This window comes from Chrysemys picta, chromosome 2 (genome assembly GCF_011386835.1).
Source record: "Chrysemys picta bellii isolate R12L10 chromosome 2, ASM1138683v2, whole genome shotgun sequence".
In the NCBI taxonomy this organism is placed as follows: domain Eukaryota; kingdom Metazoa; phylum Chordata; order Testudines; family Emydidae; genus Chrysemys; species Chrysemys picta.
Window position 1 is genome coordinate 109,645,730 of NC_088792.1, and position 27,623 is coordinate 109,673,352.

The 27,623-nt window shown below is 39.4% G+C and overlaps 1 protein-coding gene across 4 annotated transcripts in view; it reads left to right on the forward strand.

Moving 5' to 3' along the window:
• Positions 1-880: 880 nt before the first annotated feature.
• Positions 881-27,623, forward strand: part of VSTM2A (V-set and transmembrane domain containing 2A) — a 50,801-nt gene continuing 24,058 nt past the window's right edge. For 3 of the 4 annotated variants that reach the window (XM_005304418.5, XM_005304419.5, XM_005304415.5), the window contains exons 1-4: positions 982-1,533; positions 3,535-3,701; positions 4,785-4,835; positions 11,824-12,160. In XM_005304418.5, the coding sequence (XP_005304475.2) occupies positions 1,455-1,533; positions 3,535-3,701; positions 4,785-4,835; positions 11,824-12,160 (634 nt within the window). In that variant the 5' untranslated portion in view covers positions 982-1,454. Of the gene's footprint in view, positions 1,534-3,534; positions 3,702-4,784; positions 4,836-11,823; positions 12,161-27,623 lie in introns of all 4 variants that reach the window. The other variant, XM_005304416.5, reaches the window with a different exon arrangement.

Below are 27,623 nucleotides of genomic sequence, written 5' to 3' on the forward strand. Positions count from 1 at the left end.
GGAAAACAGTTTGTCCATATGGATATAATGTAATTTTATGGCTACAGTTCTTTCCTAAATGGCTCTAAATGTTTAGTTTTTAGCTTATATCTATGAATGATATAAACGATCTGACAGTCTGACTACTTGTCATATATCCACTTCATGTCCTGATTTTTTCGTAGTCTTTGATATCCATGGAAAGGTATTTATTGTTTCCTTAGTGCCAGGAATACTTTCTGGATGGCCCTTTCCTATAGGCAGCAGGATATTTTGGACAGAGGGGTCTTTTTAAGACTCTTTGAACACCTATTATAGTCAAGGGTTGCCTCTTGACTGCAATATGGTATCATAGTCTTATGAATCCCGGTCGATACAAGGAATGTGCAATGAATACAGTCTGGAAGGAAAAATTCTTTATGTAGTTAAAAATCTCTCTGTACTATAGTTATATAAATTTTGTTATGACACATCAATAGAATATCAAAGTGTCAAAGACTGATTTTTTTTCTGGGCAAATCACACATACACATGTATAAGTGAGTATAGGTATTTCCCCATATATATCCTAACAACATATATAAATACATGTATCCTATGAGCAACTGATTATTTTTAAATCTTGTTAATCTATTTTGGAAAAAAAAGCTGATCAACAACATTTTGAATGAAAAAGATTAGGTGATCATAGTTATTTGGGACAGTGAACAAGAAGTTCAACAGCATACTCATAATATTAACTAATATTTAACTGTTTTCTCCTACATTAGAGAGAGAGAGAGAGAGAGAGAGACCCACCAAAAAACAAACCACTCCATTGCCCTCTTAGTCTCTGACCGATGTGAGATGCCAGACTGGAGATTGTATCAGTACAATAAAGGCTCCTAGGTTCCACAGTCATAAGCAAAAGTCGGCTTTCCTCCAGCATGTTACCCAGCCCAAGTAACAGCAGGTGGAGAGGTATGGAGAACCCAGAAGGCGTGAAGGGTTAAAGGCATCATCGCAGCCATTAGAGGGAAAAGTTGAAGCAATGCAAGCACAGTAGACTCCTCTCCCTTCCTCCCCTCCCTTTCCCCCCACTCCCCACTTCCTAAGCCGGATCAGCGTTTAGGGAGGGCAGTCATCATCACGCAATCCTGAGCAGCTGGAGCTGACGTTGGACGGAGCTGCCAGGTAGCTGAAAAAAGGCAGAGAAGGCAGCTGATACCCACTTTTCAACGTTTCTTTTTTTTTAGTCTGGGTCTGGACTTCAAGCATCACAGCGCCCGAGCCAGCTCATCTGAACCCTCAGTGTATTGCAATACCCTCTCTTCCCAAAGAAAAGATTCCACTGAGTAGCAGAATGCTCGCAGTGTCGCAGCCAGGGCTACAGCGCAGAGCCTTTCTGTAAATTTATGTGTGTGTGTGTGTGATTCCTTTCTTTGAGGGCACCTTTGGTTTTTGTTACCCTGATGTGACTTTTGCTTCGCTTTGGAATGATGGGGATCTTTCTGGCTTATGTTGGATGCATTTTCTTTTCCGTTTTGTATATTCAACAAGGACTTTCTACCCAAGGTAAGATCGCTCTTTGTCAAATGTGTGTGCGTGTGTGTACTCCCTAAAATCCGAAGCAGGGCTCCCAAAAAGATGCATAAGAGAATATAGATTCCAAGCCTTAGAAATTACAAACAGCAAAAGAGGGGAGAAGTTTACCCCTAAACGGACTGCTCATACTAGATTGCAAGGAGGGAAAATGAGAAATACATTGAACGGACGAAAATGCTGAGTGTATATTTGTAATGAATGCATACATACGCGTGTTTGGGTTGGGTATATATGTATGTTTACAGCGAATACCCACCCATGCATACATAATTATTACATGCACACATAATATAAGATGGCTAAATCGTGTGCCTTCATTAAATATTGCAATCTATATAGGATCTGGCTCCTTTTCCACTCTTTTCCGTGATCCTCAGTCTCAGCCCTTTGTTTCCCTTTAGTGATTATGTATAGATCTCAAAAAAAAGATCGACTTCTTTGAAGACCCCACTAAAAAGGGCTTCTTGCATTCCAAGCAGCCCCAGGTCTGCAGAATCCAGTTGTTTGGGACTTTGAGGGCTGCAGTGATCATTTCAGCACCATGGACAGAGCGTCTCAGGCTGCCCGCTGAACGCTGCATCATTTCTGCAAACACAACTCCTGTCTTGATATATTTTTTTTTAACACTGACCAGGGAGGAAAACTTCTTTCAATCCGTGAGCATGCAGAGTGAAGAGTCACTTTGCCCGTTAACTAGCTGAATAGCTAGCGTTGACTAAAAAGAATGTCGCGTGGTGGGGGGAGGAGGCACTGTAAAATAAAAGAAATAGCAGCTTTTTTATGCCTCTGTCTCATAGTACAAGTGTTTAGAAAGCAAAAGGGGGTTCGGTATATTCCCAAATCACCCCACAAATAAACTTCAAATAACGAGCTTGGACGCATTAGGGAGGAAGGGGCACACTGCAAACATTCCCTCCTAAGCTTTGTCAGCCTATAACAACACACAGCTGGGAATGGATAACTGGCTGTGGAATTCTTTGAGCAATGGGTCTGTTCCTGTCCAGTGTTTCTTAGTTTTGAACCAGGAGGTTTATTTTTTTTCTTTCACTGGCCAGGATGGGGTCTACAAGATTTATCATCAAGTTTGCTCGATTTTTAAATGAGCTACACACGAGCCTAAGGAACATATAGGGAGGCTCGATGGTGACTTTTAAGAAGCATTGGTGTCTTGCACTGTGTGCATTTGTAGGAATTTTGCTCAACCGTAGAATGGTGTGGTAAGGTGGGAGTAGTCATATTTAAAGAGGAGGTGTTTGTTCGTTTTGGAAAGTGGGTCTGCTAGGATGAAGAATGATAAGAAACACTGTTTATTCGTTTCACTGTGAGAGCATAAATTATCATAAAAGAAATACGTGACTCAGTTAATGTGTTTGAAACGTGCATTTTGATGAGTGATCATAACGCACCTCTTAGCACATTACACATTCTAAATATCTATTTCAGTTAACCATGTAGAGTTTAATCATTCACATGCACTCACCTAGGAAATGCAATGCATGAGCGGTGCTGATTTTCCAAATTGCCTTTCACTGAAATCCCTCAGTGTGTTTGGTGAAATACTGCATTCACCCAAGGATATTTGGATCTAATTATATGTAACTTTCTTAACCCAGGGGAGCGATCAGAGGGGGTACTTAGCTTTCCCATTAGCGGGACTTGAGCACAAGAGCAGGAGTTGTGCGGATTGGCGAAAATATATAAATGTGTGAGACAAAGCGGGGGGCGGGGGATGGGGGCAAGAGAAGGAGAATAGGGATGGGGAAAGGGAGTGAGAAAAGATGAGGAACAGAGAAATGGGAGCGATAGAAATGGGGAAATGTAAAAGGAGGCAGTGAGAAAAGGACAAGGAAACAGGGAGGGGAAAAGGTAGAGAGAAAGAGAACAAGAAAAAAAAAGACGAAAATGGAGGGGGGGAAGGGGAGAGAAGAAGGAGAGGGAGATCCCAATAAGCTGTTTGCGTTTGTTTTGCAGCAAAATTCACCGAGTTCCCCCGAAATGTCACAGCCACTGAAGGGCAGAACGTGGAGATGTCGTGCGCTTTCCAGAGCGGCTCCGCCTCGGTGTACCTCGAGATCCAGTGGTGGTTTCTGCGAGCAGCCGAGGAGCAGGAGGCTGGAGGCGAAGTGACAGGCACTCAGGTACCGATGCGCCTCCACTGGGCTTCCCCCTCCCCTCCAAGAGGCCAATCCACCCAAGCACGCCAAAAAAGGGGGGAGGGGGTAGTGGATTTCGCTGAAGGCTTAAGGCTACCCATGAACTGTAGCACAGCAGGCTGCAGGGAGAAATGCCCACCCCAGGGGATGCCTGCCACTCCCCTAGCTCAGCTTCACATCTTAGGAAAGCGACATGGATTTCTCAAGTCTGATTCTCTCGTCAAACAAATCCTATGTTAATAGAGTTGCTGCTTGCAGGAGTGTATTTCCCAAGTGTCAAGATACTACAACAATCTCTTATTAGCCATTGGGGCACTGGAATCTGTAAATCTCATTCGGCAGGCATGGGTGTGTGTGTGGGGGGGGGAAGCTGTTTTTGGGGATTCACAGCTTCCAAACAACAAACAACAAAAACACTCTTGTAGCCTTCAAAGTCTAGTGTCGAGGACTCTTTACTGTACAGAACCTCGGTTTTTCCCCCTTGCTTTGTTTCTGATTGATAGTTACACTGAAAAGATTAAATATCTTTCTAATAGGAATCAGTTTAGGATTTCAGGACAACCACACAAGCATCCACTGGGCTCAGCCCTTACTTATGCAAAGAAAAGGGAGAAGGAACTCTCCCTTTACCTTGAACATTTTCCCTGAGATAGGATTGGGGGGGGGGAATCATTCTCTCTAACATTTTAATCCTCCTAAGCCGTCCACACGAGTTTTATACTGAGGATTCTTCCTGAAGCCTGATCGTAATAGGATGGAGAATGACAGTTTAGTCTTACAAGAAGACACTACGCATCTGTTCTTGTTTTCAATACAGTGTTTTCAGTGTGCCACAATCCTATAATGCTGGTTGCCGCAATAGCACTTGTATAGAACTGAAGCTAAATTCAGTCTGTTCAACTCTCCCAATGAGGTTCTGCCTATAGGTGGCACACTTAGCATGCAAGTGTTCTCGGAGAAAGGCTGGCTGAAATAATCTGCTGCGCTTTAGTGGTTATTTTGCACAAGGGCCAGTAGCCCAGCACTGCACGGCAACAGCTCCTCACAAATGTTATCCTTTCCCAATAGGTGGAGCTCTTACCAGAGAGAGACTTGGACAATGACGGAACAAAGATAAGTGTAAGTATTTGAAAAAAAAAAATAGAGAGCATTCCTACTTTACGTTTGGCATTAATTTAACATGCACCCAAAAGCCTGTGGGCAACCAACTAATCACAGTCATGGAGCTTACTTTAGTTTCTCTGTTCCTCCCACCCGCTCTGAAGCTGTTTACTACAAGATGAGAGACAGACTCAGAAAGAGATGCAATTTGTTAGTCTCTAAGGTGCCACAAGTACTCCTGTTCTTTTTGCGGATACAGACTAACACGGCTGCTACTCTGAAACCTTTCCTAGCGCAGTACACATTAACACAGAAACAATATAGCCCCAATGGGTTCATTAAGCTGCATTGGTACAGATTTCCTCAACAAAAGCAAAATCAAGTGCCAGGGCATGCTTGCCCCAAATATTCCTCATCCTGCAAGGAAAGGTGGATCCGTATCCTCCTGAGCACTGCTCCCCTTTTCACATCACCCCAGACCTACTTCCCAAGACCCTGCAGAAGGTTCTCCATGGGGCTAGGATCTGCCGGGGGGGGGGGGGGGGGAAAGCAGGTGGGGAACTGAGCATGCCAAAGGTGGGCAGTGGTTTAGGCACAATTTGGCTAGTGGTGAAGACTGGAGGTTCCTGTACCAGTGCCATGCAAATCGCCCCCCTCCTCCCAGATTTTCCTGCCTGGAACTGTACTAGCTTTGCTTTGGAGTCTCCTCTTGGTGGCAAGATCCCTCTCCCTCTCCTCCTCTTTTGATGGTGCTGGGGAAGCCCTGTTACCACAGTTCCATTGGAACCATGAGTGACAGGACAAGATGGAGGGGATCCAGGGCTGACAGAAGTACATGGATTTCCTTTGGATGGCCCTGGCCATCTGGTGATCCATTAAATTGATGGGTGCACCCTCTGGCTTATTCAACAGGAGAAAAGCTCACTATGCCCTCTTCCACTCTGAAAATGGGGCAACTCCTCAAGGTTATTCTCATCTGGCACAGAGTCCCACCCCCAATTAGCCCCTCCTGAGGGGTTGATCCCTGGAGAGGTTGATCCAGTCCCAGAATTCTAAATGAGGAATAAATGCTGAAAGTTTGCCCTGGAATGGCATTTCCCTTCAGCTGAATATGTAGCTATTTAAATGGGTGATTTCAGAAATTAGTTAAAGCTGGCAGAGAACAGACATTGATGCTGCTGAGAGGGCATCTGACCTGATAAGAGCTGGGATGCAGTTCTTCCTATGGCAATAACTCTATTGATTTTATTGGGTATGCTCTCTGTGTCAAGCCTTCAGGGTTAGACTCTATAGTACTGGAATTAACTATCTTCCATTTGGAGATTAAAGTTTTCACACAATTATGGGTCAGACAGTGCGGGACCTGGTAGCAGGGCACAGGACCTCCCTTCCAGTACCCCAGAGATTTAAGGAGATATGACCATTGTTCATTTTTAACAAATACTGCAGTGTACACATCTCACATGATCTCCAGAGGGATTTTGCCTCTCAGACAGAATCTATCTTGAACTCCCACTGGGGCAGTGCAGTCCGACACAGGCACAGTCTGGCCCTAAATCAGCAACAACCACATTAATCAGCAATATATGATAATCATGCATGTTAAAACCTTCACTCCCTTCTTCTCTGGTCCCTACAAATAATTAGCCAACTAATTAATGTTAGGTTGAAGGGCAGTTGGCCATAGTTGAAGTGACATTTTAATGTATATACATTATATTAAACACTGTACACATTTTGTCCACAGCCTTCTCACTCACATTTCCTATGTTGCTTGTCACTTTACCCTGTAAACCCTTCATGGAATGGACCATTTGTTCTGATGAGGATTGATGGACCCCTGATTTGGGTATTTGTGCACTATTGCAGTAGAAATACAACCATTACCAATAAACTCACTAATTACTCAGAACATACTCATTCAAAACTTCCATCAAAGCCCATAGGAATGTTGACTGAATACGAACTACAGGATTTGGCTCATCTTTGTAACAGTTCAGGCCTTTCACGTTAAAAGTATCTCTTATTATGTGTGTTGATATAAAGCCAGGCCATTCTATTATACAGCCCAATATTTTTATAGGCTTGTGTAATAGATATTTTATATTTGTAATAAAAAATGTTGTCTACATTATAGTGGGATTCTAAATATACTTGCTATAAAAGGAGCCTTTTTTGGATGCATGAATAGAATTCCTATTAGCATTAATGGAATATATCCATACCAAATGGAGAATAAACCGTTAACTGTGGTTGGTAAATCCTTATCAAGAGATGGTAATATGTAAGGGCTGGGTTTTTAACAGTGTTGAAACTCACCATTTCTGGTGATCAATGTCCTAACAGATAAAGCACAATATGGGACATGAGCTGGTGTCTGCTACAGACTATTAATTCACACTATGGAACAGGATGACCATCTCCTCATGCACTGAGTAATAATGCGTAGGGGGAAAAAAATTGATCATAGGGGACTTCAATTTGAGTGACATAGTACAGGCAGCATGAGAAATCCAGCATAAGGCATCATTGAAATTTCTAAACATTATAGATGACAATGTCCTAACTCAGCCAATATGGGGAAATTATATATTAGACCTTTACCTAACAGATACAGAGGAACTGATCACAGAACTAAAAGTTAATGGTAACTTAAGTACAAGTGATCATGACTTGATGACATTTAAAAAGTGCAAGAAGAATTAAGTTCAGACCAGCAATATATATAGACTATACATGCTTTAATAGAGCCAGTTTCAAAAACTGAAAAAAAAACATTTATGAACCAAATCAGCTGGGAGAAAGAATATAATCAGAAAAATATGATGATAATTGGGAATCATTTAAGATCACCTAACTAGATGCCTCAAAAGTCACAATCTCACAACTGAAGAAGAATGCCCGGGCTAAAAAAACAAAAACAAAACCTACGTGGTTTAATGGGAAATGAAGACAACTATAAAAAATAAAACAAACAAAATATAACAAATGGAAGAAAGGGGAAGTTGATAGTAAAGAATATAAATCAGAAGTTAGGAACTGAAGAAAATTGGTAAGGGGGAAGCCAAGGGACATGAGGGGAAATCTATGGCCAGCAGAGTTAAAAACAATCAGGAATTTTTTCAATGTATTAGGAATAAAAATAATCCTGACAATGGTACTGTTCGATTACTAGATGGAAATGCTAGAATTATCAGTAATGATACAATTGTTCAATAAATATTTCTCTTCTGTATTTTGGGGAGAAACACTTTTTCGATTCCACTAGTATCTCTGGAGGATATTTAACAGAAGCTACTAAGTTAGACATTTTAAAATCAGCAGATCCAGATAACATGCATCCAAGAATTTAAAAAGAGCTGACTCAGGAGCTCACTGGTCTGTTAATATTTCAATAAGTCTTGTAGCACCAGGAAAGTTCCAGAAGACTAGAAGAAAGCTGATGTTGGGCCAATTTTTAGAAAGGGTAAACAGGATGACCTGGGTAATTATAGGCATGTCATCCTGACATCGATCTCTGGAAAGCTAATGGAGTGGCTGTTAAGGGTTTTGATTAATGAAGAACTAAAGGAGGGTGAAGTAATTAATACAAATTAACATGAATTTATGGAAAATAGATCCTGTCTACCTGGATATCTTTTTTTTTTGGTGAGATTACAAGTTTGGTTGACAAAGGTAATAGTGTTGATATAAAATACATAAACTTCTGTAAAGTGTTTGACTTGGTACCACAAAACATTTGATAAAAAAAACCTATAATATAAAATTAACATGGGACACATTAAATGTATTAAAAATTAGCTAACTGATAGTTTTCAAAAAGGAACTGTAATGAGTGTGTCTGTTTCCAGTGAGGTCCCACAGAGATTGCTTCTTGGCTCTATGCTATATAACATCTTTATCAATGACCTAGAAGAAAACATAACTTCATCATTGATAAAGTTTGCAGATGACACAAAAACTGAGGGAATGATAAATAATGAAGAGAACAGGTCTCTTTTTCAGAATGATCTAGATCATGTGTTAAACTGGGCACAAGCAAACAGTATGCATTGTAATACGGCTAAATGTAAACATATGCAACTGGGAACACAGAATGCAGGCCATATATAAGGATGGGGAACTCTATCCTGGGAAGCAGTGACTTTGAAAAAGACATGGTGGTTATAGTGGATAATCAGTTGAACATGAGCTTCCAGTGTGACACAGTGACCAGAAGAGCTAATGTGATCCTGGAATGCATACACAGGGGAATCTTGAGTAGGAATTGAGAGGTTATTTCCCCTCTGTATTTGGCACTGCTGCAACTGGTGCTGGAATACTTTGTCCAATTCTGGTGCCCATAATTCAAAAAGGATGTTGATAAATTGGAGAGGGTTCAGAGAAAAATAATGAGAATGATTAAGGCATTAGAAAACATGCCTTATAGTGATAGACTCAAGGAGCTCAATCTGTCTAGCTTAACAAAGAGAGGGTTAAAGGGTGACTTGATTACAGTCTATACAGGGGCCCTGGAACAATTTTTATAGTGGGGGTACTGAGAACCATTGAGCCAAACTGTAAACTCTGTATGTAATGGAAACCACTTCAAGCCAGGTGGTGCTGCAGCACCCCCAGCATCCCTAGTTCCAGCACCTATGCATCTATAAGTACGTGTATGGGGAACAAATATTTAATAATGGGCTCTTCAATCTAGCAGTGAAAGGTATAACACAATCCAATTGCCAGAAGTTGAAGATAAGACTCATTCAAACTGGAATAAGGTGTAAATTTTTAATGGTGAGAGTAATTGACCATTAGAACATATTACCAAGGGTCATGGTGGATTCTCCATGGCAATTTTAAAATCAAGATTGGGTGTTTTTTCTAAAAGATATGCTATAGGAATTATTTTGGAGACCTTCTATTGCTTGTGTTATATAGGAGGTCAGACTAGGTGATCATAGTGGCTCCTTCTGGGTTTAGAATCTATGAATATGTCATTTGGAAGAGAAACACCATATAATGAAGCATGCTTTCTTTGCATTTTAAAATGTAGAAATGGCTAAAGAGAAAACAAATTTGTCACTCAGTTACTTCTCTGGAACACCATTGATTTTGTTGATGTTGCATGGGGATTCATGACAGCAGAATTTGGCCCACAGAGACAATTTACATGCTGACTGCCCTTTCAATTTCTTTTTCTTTTTTTTTTTTTTTGATAACTGGATCAGTATAGGTATTATATTATTATTGATTAAGATTAACTATCCAGCACTTTCTGTGGATTTAATGTTGCTTACATTATGCTTGAAACATTTAATTTATACCGCGAGTACAGTTTGCCATATAAAATAATTCATATGCGGAGCTGGGAACAATAACATTGTATGCTTAAAAGTCTATCACATTTCTTGCTGCAGTCATGTATCCACAAGTATTGCCCTGCAAATTACACAACAGGCAGGATAAGGGCTTTGCCAAAACGGTGACTATGATATGCCAAGTTGTCAGGAACATTATGTTGAATAATCATAAATAACATATACCTGGTTGCAGTGTAATACTTTTCCTTTTCTAAGATCTGTCACATCTTCATTATCCAAATGTTTCTCTACTGCATACTGCCTTCAATCTTCTGTAGTTACATGAAATGAAGCTACATTTGCATCTGAATTTATATAACGGATATAGGCAGCAGAATTAAGGGCACTCCCTAAAACTCATAGCTTTCAATGATGATGAACCCTCAAACTGGCTTGCTGTTAGGGCAATCCATAAATGAAAAAGTGTTCTGGTATCACAGATATCAAGTAATATACAATTAAATATAAATGACTATAAGGAAAGAAGTGTACAGAAAAAAATCTGCTATTTTTGCTAGCGTTTCTTAGTACCTTTCACTTATGAGTAAATTGCAATGTCTTGTTACGTCTTCAAAAATAAATAATTTGTGCTTTTAAATTAATTATACAAGGTGAAAAATGTGTTAGGCTGCTTTAGGATTAGGATACATTGCATGTCTTGGTATTAGCTGATGCCTCCCAACATAACATAGAGTATGAGCTATTTTCTATTGTCAAATCACAGAGATGTCACAATATTTTAATAAGCACATGCTTCTATAAATAAAGGGGGCGGGGGTGGGGGGGGGACTGGCTACATGTCACCAGATGCCTTAGCATTACAGTTAGCAAATGTCTTGCACACGCCTGAAGGAGACAAATTTAATGTCAAGTGATAATTTTTAAAACAATGAAGACTACAAGATAATCTAATAAAGTGATAAAGAAATTTAAACATTGGCAAACATCTTCAATAAGGCTGTTTAATGCAGTGGTTCAAAATCTGAATGATTCAATAAAGTCATCTAATTGGAAAGGTTTAACCAAAGAAATGCACTGACATCAGCTTCATGCAAGAAAGCTCATTAAGAATGCTCATGATCTGAAAGAATTAATTAAAGAGCATGGGAGACTGGGTTGTTTGTCTGAGGCCAATTAACATTTCAGAGAAAACCATCTAAGTAGATTTGGAATTAAGTCACCAGTTGTCCCTATGCCTACAGAAAGCAAAATTAATCTTTGGTGTAATTTCACTGAAATAAGCAAAATTACATCACATTGGTTTGGCCCATGGTCTTTTAGGATCTGTTATATGGCAGCTAGACACTTGCAGATGGCCTTTGCCAGTTGATTCGGGGTCACAGGGCTCGGGTTTTGGGACTGATAAATTGAAGTGTAGACTTCCAGGCTCAGGCTGCAACCTGAGCTCTGGGACCCTCCCACCTTGCAGGTCCTGGAGCCAGGGCTCCAGCCCAATCCCAGAAGTCTGCAGTGCAATTAAACAGGCCTGCAGTCTGAGTCCTGTAAGCCCAAATCAGCTGGAATAGGCCAGTCCCTAGTGTCTAACTGCAGTGTAGACATACCCTTAGGATAGCTGCATTCGGTCTGTCAGTATATTCTTCATAGAGAAAGAATGTCAGAATGGTAATGTCTGATATTTTTTGTTCCTGGAAAATTTGCAGACAGTGAAAGTACAAGGGAATGACATCTCCCACAAGCTGCAGATTTCAAAAGTGAGGAAAAAGGATGAAGGCTTGTATGAGTGCAGGGTGACAGATGCCAACTATGGAGACCTTCAGGAATACAAGGCCCAGGCATTTCTCAAAGTCAATGCTAACAGCCACTCTCGGCGAATGCAGGCCTTTGAAGCATCCCCAATGTGGTTGCAAGATATGAAACCTCGCAAGAACATCTCAGCAGCTGTTCCCAGTAGCGTCCATAACTCTTCCAATCAGCGAATGCGCTCCACCACCAGCCCTGAAGCAGCAGCTAAAATCCCAAAACAGAGTCCACAATCAGGTATGATAAGCATTTTGAGCATTTCAATGTCTTGCTAACCAGCATGCAACATGAGGTTAACTCAAACTGGATCACTGTGATAGGGAAAGGTTGGTGCCCAATATATACATAAATATGCCAAGCATAAGTAATTGAAACTAAATATGATGGGAAACATTTTCAAAAATGTGTTAGAGGCTTAGGAGTCTATATCTCATTGGAAGTCAATGGGACGTAGGCTTCTAAAACCAGATCCTCAAAGATATTTAACACCCAACTTCCATTGAAATCAGTGGGAGTTAGGTGCCTACAGACATTTGAGGATTTGGTCCCTAGTGTTTATCTCATTTCTGAAAATGGGACTTAAACTCCCAAGTCACATAAATGCTGAAGAAAATGTTGCACTGCGTATGCTTTAGGAATGGTTGAACAGAGAATATGCATTTGCCATTAGTCAGTCATCAGAGTGAAGACACTAACATGGCAATGCCTCATTTTCTGTCACACAGAAATTAACCTCTGTTTTATTTGGAAGCTATGAATAACCTACACTGGCGTGAGTGTTTGCCATCTAATATACAATGGTGAATGCTACAATTATACATACAGTGTGACCCTCCACTGTTACATGATAGTGACGGTGAGAGTGAGGGAATGAAGAAATAGAACACACAAATGATTAAAACAAGCTCTTTGGAAATGCAAAACGACCAAAAAAAAAAAGTTGTGAAAATTCAGCTGTGCAAGTTAAAGCTTCTGATACTATCTCGCACGATCGTCTCTTAAACCAACTAGGGAAATATAGCCTAGACAAACCTACTATACATGGTTGTACTACTGGTTGGAAAAAACATACTTAGAGAGTAGCTATCAATGGTTCACAGTCAAGCTGGAAGGACATATCGAGTGAGGTCCTGCAGGGATCTGTTCTGGGTCTGGTTCTATTCAATATCCTCATAAATGATTTTGATAATGGCATAGAAAGTAAAGTTTGCAAATAATGCCAAGACTGGAGGGGTTGCAAGTGCTTTGGATGACAGAACTAGAATTCAAAATGACCTTGACAAACTAGAGAAATTGTCTGAAATTAATAGGATGAAATTCAATAAGGACAAATGCAATGTACGACTCTTAGGAAGGAATAATTAATTGCACAAACACAAAATGGGAAATGACTGCCTAGGATGGAGTACTGCAGAAAAGGATCTAGGGGTTATAGTGGATCACAAACTAAATTTGAGTCAACAATGTAATACAAAAAAAGAGAGAACATAATTCTGGGACATATTAGTGGGAGTGTTATAAGCAAGACACCAGAAGTAATTCTCCCTCTATACTCAGCACTGATAAAGCCTAAGATGGAGTACTGTGTCCAGTTCTGGGCACCACATTTTGGGAAAGATGTGGAAAAAATGGAGAAAGTCCAGGGAAGAGTAAGAAAAGTGATTAAAAGTCTAGAAAACATGACTTATGAAGAACGATGAAAAAAGGGTTTGTTTAGTCTGGAAAAGAGAAGACTGAGAGGGGACATAACAGTTTTTAAGTATGTAAAAGATTGTTATAAATAGGAGGGTGATAAATTGTTCTTTTTTAACCACTGAGGACAGGACAAGAAGTAATGGGCTTAAATTGCAGCAAAGGGGATTTAGATTAGACATTAGGAAAAAATGTCCTAGCTGTAGGAGTAGCTAACACTGGAACAAATTAGCTAGGGAGTTTGTGGAATCTCCATCATTGGAGGTTTGTAAGAACAAGTTAGACAAACACCTGGTAGGGATGGCTCTTAGTAATACTTATTCCTGCCTCTTTGAAAGGTACTGGACTAGATGAACTATTGAGGTCCCTTCCAGTCCTACATTCCTATGATTATCTGGGTTACATCTAATTTACTGAAAAAGAATGAAGTTGAGCAAGGTTCTTAAGCATGTGCCTAACTTTAACCATGTAAATAAAGCTGCTCAAATTTTTTTCCAATTGAATGTTTTGCCATCAGAAAATGTCATTTCATTGGAACTGAAACTTCCTACGGAAATGTGTTGATTTCCAAAGAAATTCCCTTTTGGGAAATAAATTGGGAAAAATAAGTATTTTGATAAGTCAATACATTTCACTGTGACATTTTTGGAACAGAATGTATTGATTTTTAAATAAAATAAAGAAATTTCTTTTATTTTATATATATATATAATAAAAATGTAAACATTGAAATGCAATGTTTCAATTTTATTGAAACAAAGTGTTTTGATTGACATGATTACATTTTTTTCCTGTAAATTTCATGTCACAGGAATTTTAGAAATCCTTTGTTTTCATTCAGATTCAGAACAAAACTAATTTCAAAATCACAGAATTTCCTGCAAATCAGAACCTGAAATCCTCAAACAGCTCTATCTGTGAGTAATTCCACTTAAGTCAATGGGACTAGTTAGAAGTTTAAAGGTAGACACATATTTAAGCACCTTGGCCAGAGTGTGGATGCAGCAGGTAATCCATTAAACTATTCTGGTAGCATTTCAGGTATAAAAAATTCACTAATTCAATAATTTATCCAACATTTTGCCCTGTAAGGGCTGTGTCCTGCCAGTGATCTGGAAGCAAACCTCTCATTGATTGTTACGGGCATTCCAAAATCAAAATAACATTCAGTCATACTCTCAGAGGGCAAGAAGTATGCTTATCTTCATGCTTCAACATTTTCTCAACATGATATTCATTGTAGACCAAGTACAGACAGTTCTAATAATAAAGTATTATTAATTTAATCTTTTATATTCATGTGTGGTTTCTGATGGATCAAAGTTTCATGCTCCATTCTCAAAGCCAAATTCCCCTACTGAGGAAAATTGACTTTCACCAGTACTGATTTTGACTCAATATATTTTATGTTGATTTCTCCTAATCAACACGCAAGAGCCATACTGGAACTGACAGTGGAGTCTGCACCAATAGTTTAACTTTTGAGGATCAAGATCGATTTTCCTCATATTGAGAAGACTGGAGCCTTAATTTTTACTTTCAGTCTGATTTGGTGATATTTTAGACCCACTTTGAATTCACTTTACAGAGGTGTAAATGCCTACACAAGGTACCAGACAGTGGAGAATTTGACCCTACAAGTCTAGTGATTCCAACTGAGGAAAAGGAGGCATTCAATTTCGGGACATCAGAATGGCAGAACAGAGATAATAGTCATAGGCAGGCACATTGTGGATGATCTTTCTTACTAATGCAATTAATCAACATGTGTCTGCCCTAATTTTCTTATGTGGTTCAAAAGAAAATTAAGCTCTTTTCCCATATCGCAATGTAGTGCTCAAATACAGAAACTGGCAAGAGACAGATATTTTCGTTTTTCATTCAATTTTATGCAGTGAAGGAACCTATCCTAGAGAATGGAAACACTGTTACAAATTAAAATATACCTGCATAATTCAAATATTTGTGATTATATTTCATACAATGGGGTACCCCGGGATACCTTTACTTTTGTTGAGTAGTACCTCGACATCAATGGGACTGCTTGCAGAATAAAGTTTCACTCAGTGTGAGTAATGGTGTCAGAATTTAGTCCAATAATAGAGTAGGGGTTGTTTTACCTTATGACCAACAGTTAATTTTCTCATTGCATTGATAAGCACATTGCAAAGAAATCTGGTCTGTTGAACCTTTTCACTGCTCATGTTCACCCAACATTCTTTTAAGTGTCAGCTTTCAGTTGGCAATAGAGATCTAAAAAGTAGCACTAGAGAATAATTTCTCAACCCAAGGGCAGTCGTTACCATAAAAAAAAAAGCATTTGCCAGCTATTACCATTTTAAAGTACCCGAGGTTACCATAATTTCCCCCTATACTCAGGAGAAAGAATATTTGTGGTAACTGTGAGGGGACTGTATAGCAGTGGTTGGTAAATGATAACTTTTTGATGGCTTATTTTGTATGTATGGTTTATGGGCTTTTATATATCTCTGTGGCTCTTGTATATCCGTTATTTATCTCACAGGATGTTGTGAATCTTAATTAGTAAAGTCCACACAGCACGATGAAATGTTTAAATAAAAATGCTATAGATACGTGCAAAGTATTATAATTATAAAAACAGATACAGAATAGACAGAGAGAGGGTGCACCAGAAAGAACAAAAACATGCATTAAAAAAATACACTGAAGAAGTATTAAGGTCTATTTTAAAATAAAAAAAACAAACAGGGAAGCAAAAGTCAGAGCTGTCATAGCTTGACCCTTTGATTTCATATGCCTGGGCTGCTGCAAATGAAGTCTGCCATCAGGGCATAAGAGCAATCTGACTAATATTATAGCCTAATATGCATATATTCAGAAAAAATGTCATATGTAGGTGGAGTGATAGACATTTTCTCTGCATAATTCATAAGAGTGTATCATATTCCAAAGGTAAAATTACACATTTCATATATCACAAGGTCTTATAACTATAGGTAATGGTGTAATTTTCTAGGGGCAAACTGTGAAATGAATTTGGTTCTATGCAAAGGGGAGTCAAATGAACTAGAGGTACTGGGCCAGATTTGTCATTTCATTGCTGTAAATCCAGAGTAACACCACAGACATCAGTAGAGTCAGTCTAGATTTACACCAGTATAGCTGACCCATTGAAAATGTGCATATCCCAGATATTACTCCCACTCCAAAAATCTGGGACAACATTCCTAGGAAACCTGTGTGCTTCTCAGGATTCACTAACTCAAACACAGAACTAGCTACATCTTAGTAACCCTTCTGCCATCTTAGAAAGGAGATATGTGAAGAGCAACTCGTTTGATGGCTGGGGGTTCAGTATGTAACCTGGGAGGGAGCAAGCAGGGGAAGATGGGTCTTTGCATCTTGTAGCACCAACTGAATTCCTTGAATCAGGAAGACCCACAGCAAACTTCAGTACCAGGTAGGAGGACAAAGGGAGGAAATAATAACATTCTTGGAATCTGCTGATTCTGGTAAATGGATGTGTCCCTCCCACCATTTGGGTCTGTAGAGTCCGTAGTTCTGAATCTACCAGCTTTGAATGCAAGACACACTTTTATGCCCAAATTGTAGTGTTATAGAATATTCACCAACATTTTTTTCTTTCTGTCTATATATTAGATCTCCATATATAGTCAGCCTACAAAAAGCCTGCAGCCTTCACTGAGGTCACTGTCAAAATTCCCACAGATGTCACTGGGAACAAGATCAGACCCTTTGAGGCTGATTTTTGGAAGTGTTGAGCATCCACAATACCAGCTGAAGTCAACGTAGCCGTGGGTGCTCAGCACTGCAGAAAATCAGGATCATACATATTTGGTGTTAAATAAAGAGCACCATTGATTTTGTTTTCTTAAACCTTTTCTATATCTATTAATAATTCCATCAATAAGATAATGTGTAGGTAATAGGCTATCTACTATCTATTACAATTAGATATTTTTACATAGCATCATCTTTAATTTTTTTTTTTACTTAAAAGACTTGCATATTCACCTTTTCCGAAAACAACAATTATTTTTAGTTAATCTCAAAGAACAGAATAAACAGTGAAATTATTAGTTGATACTCAGTAAATGTGGACCTCAATCTGCAAAGCGCTAAATGCCTTCAGCTCCCATACCTTTCTCAATTAAGGAGTGACATAACAGACTCCAAACACTTCTACACACTCTTTTCTATGAAATAAAGTGTGGTCCAGGGAATCATATTTTTCTATTTGAATGGTATACCTTGATCACCTTCAGCACTCATATAGATTGTGATGATCACAACACTTCTTCCATTCTTCTCTTATCCTGGCCTTCCTTCCCCATGTGCAGCCATGCCTTTTCATAATAAAATCTTCCCATCTCTTTTGGAGGTTGGCCGAGTGGTTGTTTCAGTTCCTGTGGGTACCACTCAGCGACAGCTGCAGTCCATTGATTGTCAGTGAGTCTAGCTATATGCCCGGCCCATCACATTTTACTATACTTGCTTTAATTACTGTATACCATTCATTCTGATTAAAGCAAAGCAGAATGGTATACAGTAATTAAAAAATTGATAGAAGTGTCTATAAATTGTATTATAAAGCTATGTCTAGGGTGAGACTATTTTTGTTCCAAATTCTACCTTAAAGTAAATTTTGATGATGAGATTTTTGTTAGGCTAGGATTTTCAAAAGAGAGAACAGGAGTTAAGTTGCTAACATCCTTAGGGTTCTTTGAAAAACCCAGTTTAATTTATTTTGTATATATGCCTATTGCAGGCTTTGGGCACCCTGGGGGCAATCCTAGTCCCACTGAGATCAATGACAAAACTCCCATTAACTTCAGTGAGGCCAGGAATTCATCTCCTGATGCCTATTAAAATACATAAATATATTAAAACAGTAGCAACTGCCCCCAGCCTTCCATACAACCGCCAGTCAGTAAGAAAATATTATAAAACAAAAATCTCACCACCCCTCACATTCCCAATAGAGATAACTGGTTTGATACCTGAGAAGAATGTACACAACAACAGCTGCATTTCTATGTATTTGGTGATTTTCTAAATGTTCTAGTAATTGCAGGGCTCAGTCCTGACAGGTGGTGAGCTCTGTGACCTGATCCCATTAAGCACATAAGCACATGTTTAACTTTAAGCACCTGTGTAGTCCCACTGTAGTCAATGAGAGTATTCACATGCTTTAAAGTTGAGCACATGCTTAAGTACGTTGCCGGATGTGGGCCAAAGTGCTCAGCACCTTACAGGGTTGAGCCCTATAAGAGGATTACTTTTCTGAGGCAAGCGTGGAAAGTAATATCAGTTGCATTGTTCTGTGGGCTCAGCACTGGATAGTTGCCTCCCCTAAACCCAGTTCAGTATGGTGGGGCCATAGTAGAGCTGAAAATGGAAATGTTCATTTTGAAATACCTTCCCATGCTCAGAAATTCATCTCACCCTTTCAGTGACAACAATAATATTTACCAACACACACCTATATTTAGATCTATCCTATATACGTACATACCACATTTAGTGATCCATCTACCTAACTAGCTATAGATATTGTCGTGTATGTTCTTAAGTGTATCACTTATTTTTTAGTCATTTAAAAAAATGCTTTAACCTCTATGGCTTACCTCGCCTCCAGAGACAAAAATGATAAATTTCCTGGGGGAGCCTCTGAGGAATCTCGTTAGTAGAGGGAGCATAGAGCAAATAATTCAGTTCCACATTTCTGGTACAATTGCTAATTAACCACTGGGAAGAATACACATAGGCCATGCAGTTTTGTTTGTCTGTTCATCCAAAGTACTTCTCATCGCTGCTCAATCTGGTGTCTTGTACCAGGACATTGGAAATTGCAGTGCATGTGATAGGACACCCTTAGAATAATGGATGGGGTTTCCTTTCTTAAGAAACCATTACCTGACAAATACACAGCAATGTGGAAGGCATTTTTGCCTGGTTTGGGATATGAAACAGGAAACTTCCTTTCTTTGATGGAAAACCCCACTCCCTTTACAAAATTTACAATGTTAAAAAAAGGGCCAAATTCTCTGCTGGCTTAAATGGATAAAACACTACTGAAGTCAACAGAGCTGCATCTGCTTATACGAACAGAGAAGTAAGCCCCTGTAAATGTATTTTAATGTTACACAGGGGAATGGGGTGAGAGTGGAGAGTCCTGGCTTTTACCAGTTCATATCAGGTGGGGAGGCATAACAAGCTGGCTGGGAACTGAAAGACGAGAAAGAAAGAAAAAAGAACATAGCTATTTGGAATTATGTCAGAGTTTATTTTTTCCCCCTAGATGGAATCTTTCCTAGGCAATTCACTCTGAAAGCTTAGCCCTGGTCTGGTCTAAAACACTGCACACTTAGTAATTAGTCAGTCGCTGAGATTTTTCATTGGACTAAATCATTCATAAGGCACAGCAATGCTAACATCAGATACCCTTCTCTGGGTGTGAGTAGTAGCTATAATAAAAATTATTAATCCTGGTCGGTTGTTTAGAAAGTTGGATGTCATTTGAAGAAGATACGATGGTCTCTCTCTGCACCATGCACAGAGTGTTGGGGTTTTTCCCCTTTTCATTTTACCATTTAATTCACAAAGTGCCTCTGACACACTTTTTTGTTATTGCAATTTGCTACAGAGAGAGAGAGAGAGAGAGAGAGAGAGAGATCATTGAAGTTTGACCCCTACCTACCGGCAAATGCTGCTTGTCTGGAACAAAGCTGTCTAACATAATGAAAAGAGTTAAAACATAAAATTGAAAGATAATGGCCACAGCCTGAATTGTAGATACTACTCATACAGACTCTACATGCTCTGCAACAGTGACTAAAACACAGTTAGAAAACCATTTTGTTGCTGTTGTTTCTTCTGCTGCTACTGTTGCTATTACGTCGACTACTAATGTTGCTTCCATGCACAGTGTCCCTGGAGAAACTGTCCAGCAAACTAATGCCTGCAGAACAGCAGTGCCCATTGACACAATGAAAAACAAAATACACTGCTGAACACCACAATAGATCTGCTGTATTCCCCCTCCTCCAATTCCTCCTGTGCCACTGAACAAAATGTTAAAATTATAAGATTTGTTGGAGTGGGGGCAAAAATTAAGAACTGAGGAAAAAGCAGTAGGTTGTCACTAAATCATTAAGGGTCTGATTCTCAGCTGATGTAGGCCCATTGGCTTCAATGGAGCAATTTTGATTTATACCAGGCCTTAAATATTATAGTACTGTACCTGCCTGAATTTCCATCTGCTGAAATAACAACTCACACATTTATTTATTTCTTGAAACATATACAAAAATATTTGAGGGTGACCATGCTATGCGCTAGGTGTCTACCAATAGAATACTGGCAAAGGACAACCCATGGTTCTAACCACCCCAACCTCCAACACCCTGGTGGGGGGGGGGCGTGAAAATTATATTTAAAGGGAATGGTAGAGAAGCTCAGTGATTTAGAATCCGTGGGAGGATGGAATTAAAACATTGAGAGAAACTCTCTAGGCCTGATTCTCCCATCACTCCATTTTGACACCAATATGACCTAATGGATTTTCATGGAGTTACTTCCAATTTACACCAGTGCAAATGAGGGGACAATCAGGCCAGCCAAAAAGATGAGGCTGAACATTGCCAGCTGGGGGCAAAAGGTGACCTGTGGCTTGTCTACCGAGCACAGAGCTATTTCTCTATAATGAGCAATAATTCTTCAGTGTCTGTGACGCACACAAGCTTATTTTTGCAGATGTTCTTTTTATGGAAGTGCTTCTGAACGCTTGTGAGATAGTATTAGGGCCAATCCTAGTTAGGATTTTTTTTTTTTTTTTTGAGGAATGGATGAGTGGTATGTAGAAGAAGGAGACTGGTGCAATTAAGTTCTGAAATGTGACTCACATTTTTGTGGATAATTTGAAGGTCTATTAACCAGCCAGAAGCTGTATTGTTATTTTGGTTTGGGCTTAAGGTATAAGAAGGTGTGACAGCCATTCTTAGTTAAGATAAAGTTTGGGAAGCTGATCAGCCGTCAGCTCTCAACAATTAAAAACGTCAGTTCAAACAATTCTAGGTCATTGGTAAGCAAGCAGCATTAAAGCACTGGTTTATTCCTTTTTCTATCATGCTTTTAAAAAAATGTCTAAGATATTTTAAGACCACTGTTTCCAGTGTGGAAGCAAAGAAGAACACTATTCAGCGCACAAGGAATCAAATAAGAATATTCACAGAACATGCTGTCCATGTTTCCCAAATATTAGGACCAAATATTAATCCTACCAATTTACTGTTAGGATTTTAGCTGGACTACCAGAGCCTGCAACCTGCCTTGCCTATTCATACCAACACTGGATCTTGGGCTGTTCCAGAATCCAGTTTGAGTAACCAGCAGCGACATTTCAGAGGCCACTACACAAAGGCCACTTATATCTCAACCCTTTCCCTGAGAAATATTTACTCATGCAAGTAGACTGTTGAAATCAATAGGAATAGTTATATGAGTGAAGGATATTCAGTGTGAGGAAAACATTATACAATCAGACCCTAAATTAGGGAAGGGAAGTCAGATATGGGTCATAAAAGGCTGAAGTACAAACATATCTACTCATGACTGAGAACTACTGATATACACAACCTCATACTCTGGTTAGTCTGAAGTGGGTCAAGTGTAAGATCCACACAAAAATAGAAGGATAAAATAAAGAGTGACAACAAACTAAATATATAGCTTGGACCATCCATGTTGAAGTAAAATGGTGACTAGTAGATTATACAAGAATTGAATAGATCCTTTGCTCAAAACTTGGAATGAGCTCAACCCAGTACCTTTTCTGAGCTCTGAAAACTTCGAGTTTCTCTTTTTTTTAATGCATCAACACTTAGGTCTTGTCTACACAAACATTTAGTTTATGGCAAGCTGGGGTGTGAATCTACCCCGTACTAGCCTGCTGTACACTTATGGTCTGTGTGGAGCTTGCTGCCACACATTAACAGTTCTTTAGTGCACTTTTATCTATTCCCTTTCAAATTAGGGCAGGTCAGACCATACTAAGGAACTGTTAGTACATGGCAGAAGGGTCCACACGGACAATTAGTGTGCAGCAGGCTTGTGAGGGGTAGATTCACACCCCAGCTTGCAGCAAACTAAATGTTCATGTAGACAAGCTCTTAGCCTCACAATAGTTCCTAAGACAGCTAAAGCCTATAAATATCCGGGAGAGAAAAATATTCTTGTGGTTAGAGTACAGGGCTTGAGAACAGGACACTTTGTCTCCAATACTGACTTGACCATTAATCCTTGCTCTTCCACAAACTCAGGCACATCACTGGTAATCTATCTGGGTCTCAGTGTACCAATTTGTACAGTGGGGACACTACTACTTACCTTTCTCACAGGATTGCTAGGGGTCTTTGATGTTTTTATATTTGATTTGAGATTCTCAAATGGAAGGCACTATAGACATGCAAAGTAGTAGTATTCCATTGGGAAAAAAATCTGTCCTTGCAAGATTTCTGGCCTCATTTCCAGACCAAAAAAAGCTTAGATAAGCTTCTCATAAGTATCTGAACAGAGTGCTGAACCTAGTGAGTTCACATCATTAGCAGCAACACACATGAATGCCACATATCATGGGGTAAATGTACTTTCATTATATCATTTCGTGTCAAGATCTCCTGATCATGCTAATGGCAAAAACCTTGCCTAGTGATATATAGTTTAGTAATATAGTATAAAACAATATACATTTTAAAATGAAACAGGGCAAACAGTGATTTTGGGGTTCAAAACTGAATGGATACAGTGAATTATAAAATAATATATGTTAGACATGGAACAGCCAATTAGATTGTCCAGCCCATCTTCCTGCAAATACCTGATTGCACCCAGCATATTTTCTGGGGTTTTGTCCAGTCTAGTCTGACAAGTCCCAAGTGATGAAGCTTCTTCCACTTACAAGATTATTCCACAGCCAGAGCCTGTGGGATGACACAGTCAAACTGATCTGCAAGAAAGATTGTTTGAACAGCAGTATTTTGTATGGACTGGAAGCAGGGACTGGAAGGGGGCAGGGAGAAGTTTGTGACTGGAAGCCCAGTTAGGAGGATACTGCAATAGTCAAGAAGGGAAATAATGAATGATGAACAAGAGCTTTGCTTGAAGAGGTAGAAAGAAAAGGATGCATCTATAGGATGTTGTGGAGGAGGAAGCAGCATGATTGGATGTGGCCCGCATGCATGGGCTAAGGGCAAGGGAGAACCCCAAAATAATACCAAGGCTGCAATCCTTCCAAGCCTTTTGTCAATTTTGTTGGTCCTCTCTAATTTCCTTTTAATGTTCACAGAACTGAAAGTAATATTCCATGTGCGGTCTTGGCAGTGCCACATTGAGGTTGACTAACTTTATGTCTTGTATATATAACTCAACATTGCACTAGTCTTATTTGCAAGCAGAGCAGATTATCCATGGCTGCCTTATTTTCCAGCCACAATCAGTCCTAGCTCCCTTTCATCATTACCCCTTACATAAGTTTCTCCTTGCCAGTTTTGGACTGGTTCATTGAAAACATTGGGATTTTTCACTTTTTGGCCTGATTCAGGATGGAAAAAAAATTTATATCTCAAAAATTTTTACTGTACAGAAAAAACATAGGGAGGGTTGAGATTTCCACAGTTGAACAAGGATAATGATGGATAGAATGAGGACAGAGAAGGAATTTATTCATTTCAGGACTGCGTGAAATAATACACAATCAAAGCTGAAATTAAATGAACCTTCTTAGTTTGAACAGACTTTACAAACACAAAACTCATACAATCTTTCAATACACCTGGTTTAAGATTCATAAATAGTTTGAATGAATTTAGGGCAAATATTAAATTATCCTAGATTTATTTTACATGGAAATCATGCAGAATTTTGACTGGATTTGGCTTTTAGACTTTGGTTATATGAAACTCAAATCTCAAAGAAAAATTGAAAGGCGTGAAGGAGGATCCAAGTCGGAAAACTGTGAACTGAAGAAAATGCCAGCACAAATTTTTGCAATGCAAAACAGCCAAATTTTCACACAGTTCTATTTAAGATTTAGATCAGTGTTTCCCAAACTTGGGATGCCACTTGTGGAACAGCTAGCCGCTGCAGAATGCTTGGGTATCTGAGTGCCTTTCATCCGCCCAGCTCTTATTACCTTGCAGATATACTCAATTCTAATGGTCAGATCCTCTTAGTACTTTACTCACAATGAATAGTATCCTACTCCACAGACAGTCCCACTGAATGCAGGCTGGTTAAGAATGTGGCCTTCAGGATTTGGAATGTCAGACTAAGTCTCAGATTAATGAGCAAAGTGCAGGTTTGGTGCTCAGAGATCAGGACTAGTACAATTAAGCACAAACTTTTCAGTTCATCATGTGGTCTCAATACAGATCACGTGGCTTTCAATACTACATGTGTATATACATTTATAAAGGTTTTTTAACTACACTGAATGTCTTGTATTCTTCTGATCATCTAAATCAGTGTTTCCCAAACTTGGGATGCCGCTTGTGTAGGGAAAGCCTCTGGTGGGCCGGGCTGGTTTGTTTATCTGCCGCGTCCACAGGTCCGGCTGATCGCGGCTCCCAGTGGCCGTGGTTCGCTGCTCCAGGCCAATGGGGGCTGCTGGAAGCGGCGGCCAGTACGTCCCTCGGCCCGCGCAACTTCCAGCAGCTCCCATTGGCCTGGAGCAGCGAACCATGGCCAGTGGGAGCCGCGATCGGCCGGACCTGCGGACACGGCAGGTAAACAAACCGGCCCGGCCCACCAGAGGCTTTCCCTACACAAGCGGCATCCCAAGTTTGGGAAACACTGATTTAGATGATCAGAAGAATACAAGACATTCAGTGTAGTTAAAAAACCTTTATAAATGTATATACACATGTAGTATTGAAAGCCACGTGATCTGTATTGAGACCACATGATGAACTGAAAAGTTTGTGCTTAATTGTACTAGTCCTGATCTCTGAGCACCAAACCTGCACTTTGCTCATTAATCTGAGACTTAGTCTGACATTCCAAATCCTGAAGGCCACATTCTTAACCAGCCTGCATTCAGTGGGACTGTCTGTGGAGTAGGATACTATTCATTGTGAGTAAAGTACTAAGAGGATCTGACCATTAGAATTGAGTATATCTGCAAGGTAATAAGAGCTGGGCGGATGAAAGGCACTCAGATACCCAAGCATTCTGCAGCGGCTAGCTGTTCCTAAGGGTGTGCCTAACTAAATTTGTTGAAGTTCCATGCTCCTAGAAGCAGACTGCCTTACACCTCAGCTAGGTAAGCACTTTCGGGACTTTGAGCAAATATATCTGCAACTAGGAGGAGCTAAAACAGTTGCAAATTTTACATAAATGGTATTTTCAACCTTAAGGGAAAACAAAAACAGTTGATAAGAAACAGATTTTGTTAAAATTTGATTTTGTCTGTAAAATTTTATCTGATCAATAACCAAATGGAAGCTGGAGGCTCTACTCATTATCAGGACTGTCAGCCTAGCATGAGTCACATGACCAATTGACCTTTTTGACCAATTCTATTCTGCAGTTATACTTTTGAAATCATCCCTTCTGCTGAAAAGTAACATTTAAAATGTTAACAGTCTAACAAAAATAGTAATTACAGAATAAAGTTAACATTCACTAGTATATATGTACACATTTAGGTTTTATCTGTGCTTGTTAGTTTTAAAGATGGGTTTACTATTTTCAACACTAAGGCCAAAATTTGTTAATTTTTATTTTTCATAAGTGTGTGGAACACTGTTCAACACCCTGCCACCATACCGGCATTTAAATAAAACCACATATTTGTATCAAAGGGCTTCTCAAAGTTTTCATAGTGTGTGCCACATTTTAAGAGTTTCCCATGGAACCCTCTCCTCCCATTCACGCTCATGTCTGTGTGGCAAATAGAATATTTGGCTACATGGAAAAGTAATGTTAGGAAAATATTTAATGTATGTTTCACTGCTTTCAATGCACTTTAGCAGCTGGAACAAAAAGAAGACCTAGCACAACCAGCCAGCTCTCCTCTCACTACTAGCAAGTGCTCTGCACCAGTGGTTCAAGGACCACAGTTTGAGACTCTCTGGTATAAATATTAAGTAGCATTTCTTTAGTAATATAGCAATAGTGCACACATATACCCTTTTTTTCTGCAGACCACTATCCTGGATCCTGACAATCATACTCAAGCTTTGCACAGCACTTGTGTTGTGCAATAAAACCTCTTTTAGCTGTTAATTGTTAATTATAGAAAAAAAAACTTTTAGAAATGGCAGGCATATGAGTGATAAACTTTGGAAATCCACAACCAGATAAACAGTTTGTAACTCGCATTGCTGTGCTCACAGTTCCAGTGGTGCTCCTCATGCTCTGGCCAGACACGTACACTAGAAGTCCATCTGAACCAAAGCCCTGGATCTGAACATCCTGAACTTTGGGAACATTTGGATCTGGATCCAGATATGAAGTTTGCATATGGCTTTAGTCTATATGAAGTGTTGAACCAAAAGGCCAGATTAACCCGCCTCTGACCTTTTGGGAAATCGAGATCTGGATTTGAAATTTGAACCACATCAGTTTCTGTTACATAGTGCTTTATCATATCATAAAAAGAAGAAATTGAGAGGAATAAAAAATAGCTTCCATCAGTGACTTCAAAAGAAACAGGATAGAAACTTTAACAGTTGCTTTTTGTTTTATTGCTTTGATGTGTTCTGTACTTTGTATATGCTTCCCACTACCCCCAAATAGGGAAGAGAACTGTTTGAGCCAATATGAGAATGAAGAAACTTATTCAGTGCTTCAGTGAAAAATCTGACTACATTTAGACTCCTACCGTATTTCAAAGGGATCTTTGAAAAGATAAAAGTGCATTTAATCTTCACCACCATTCATACTCATTCGTATTCATTGTAGCTTAGAAATCAATTTTATTTGATAGGAAATATTACTAGAAATG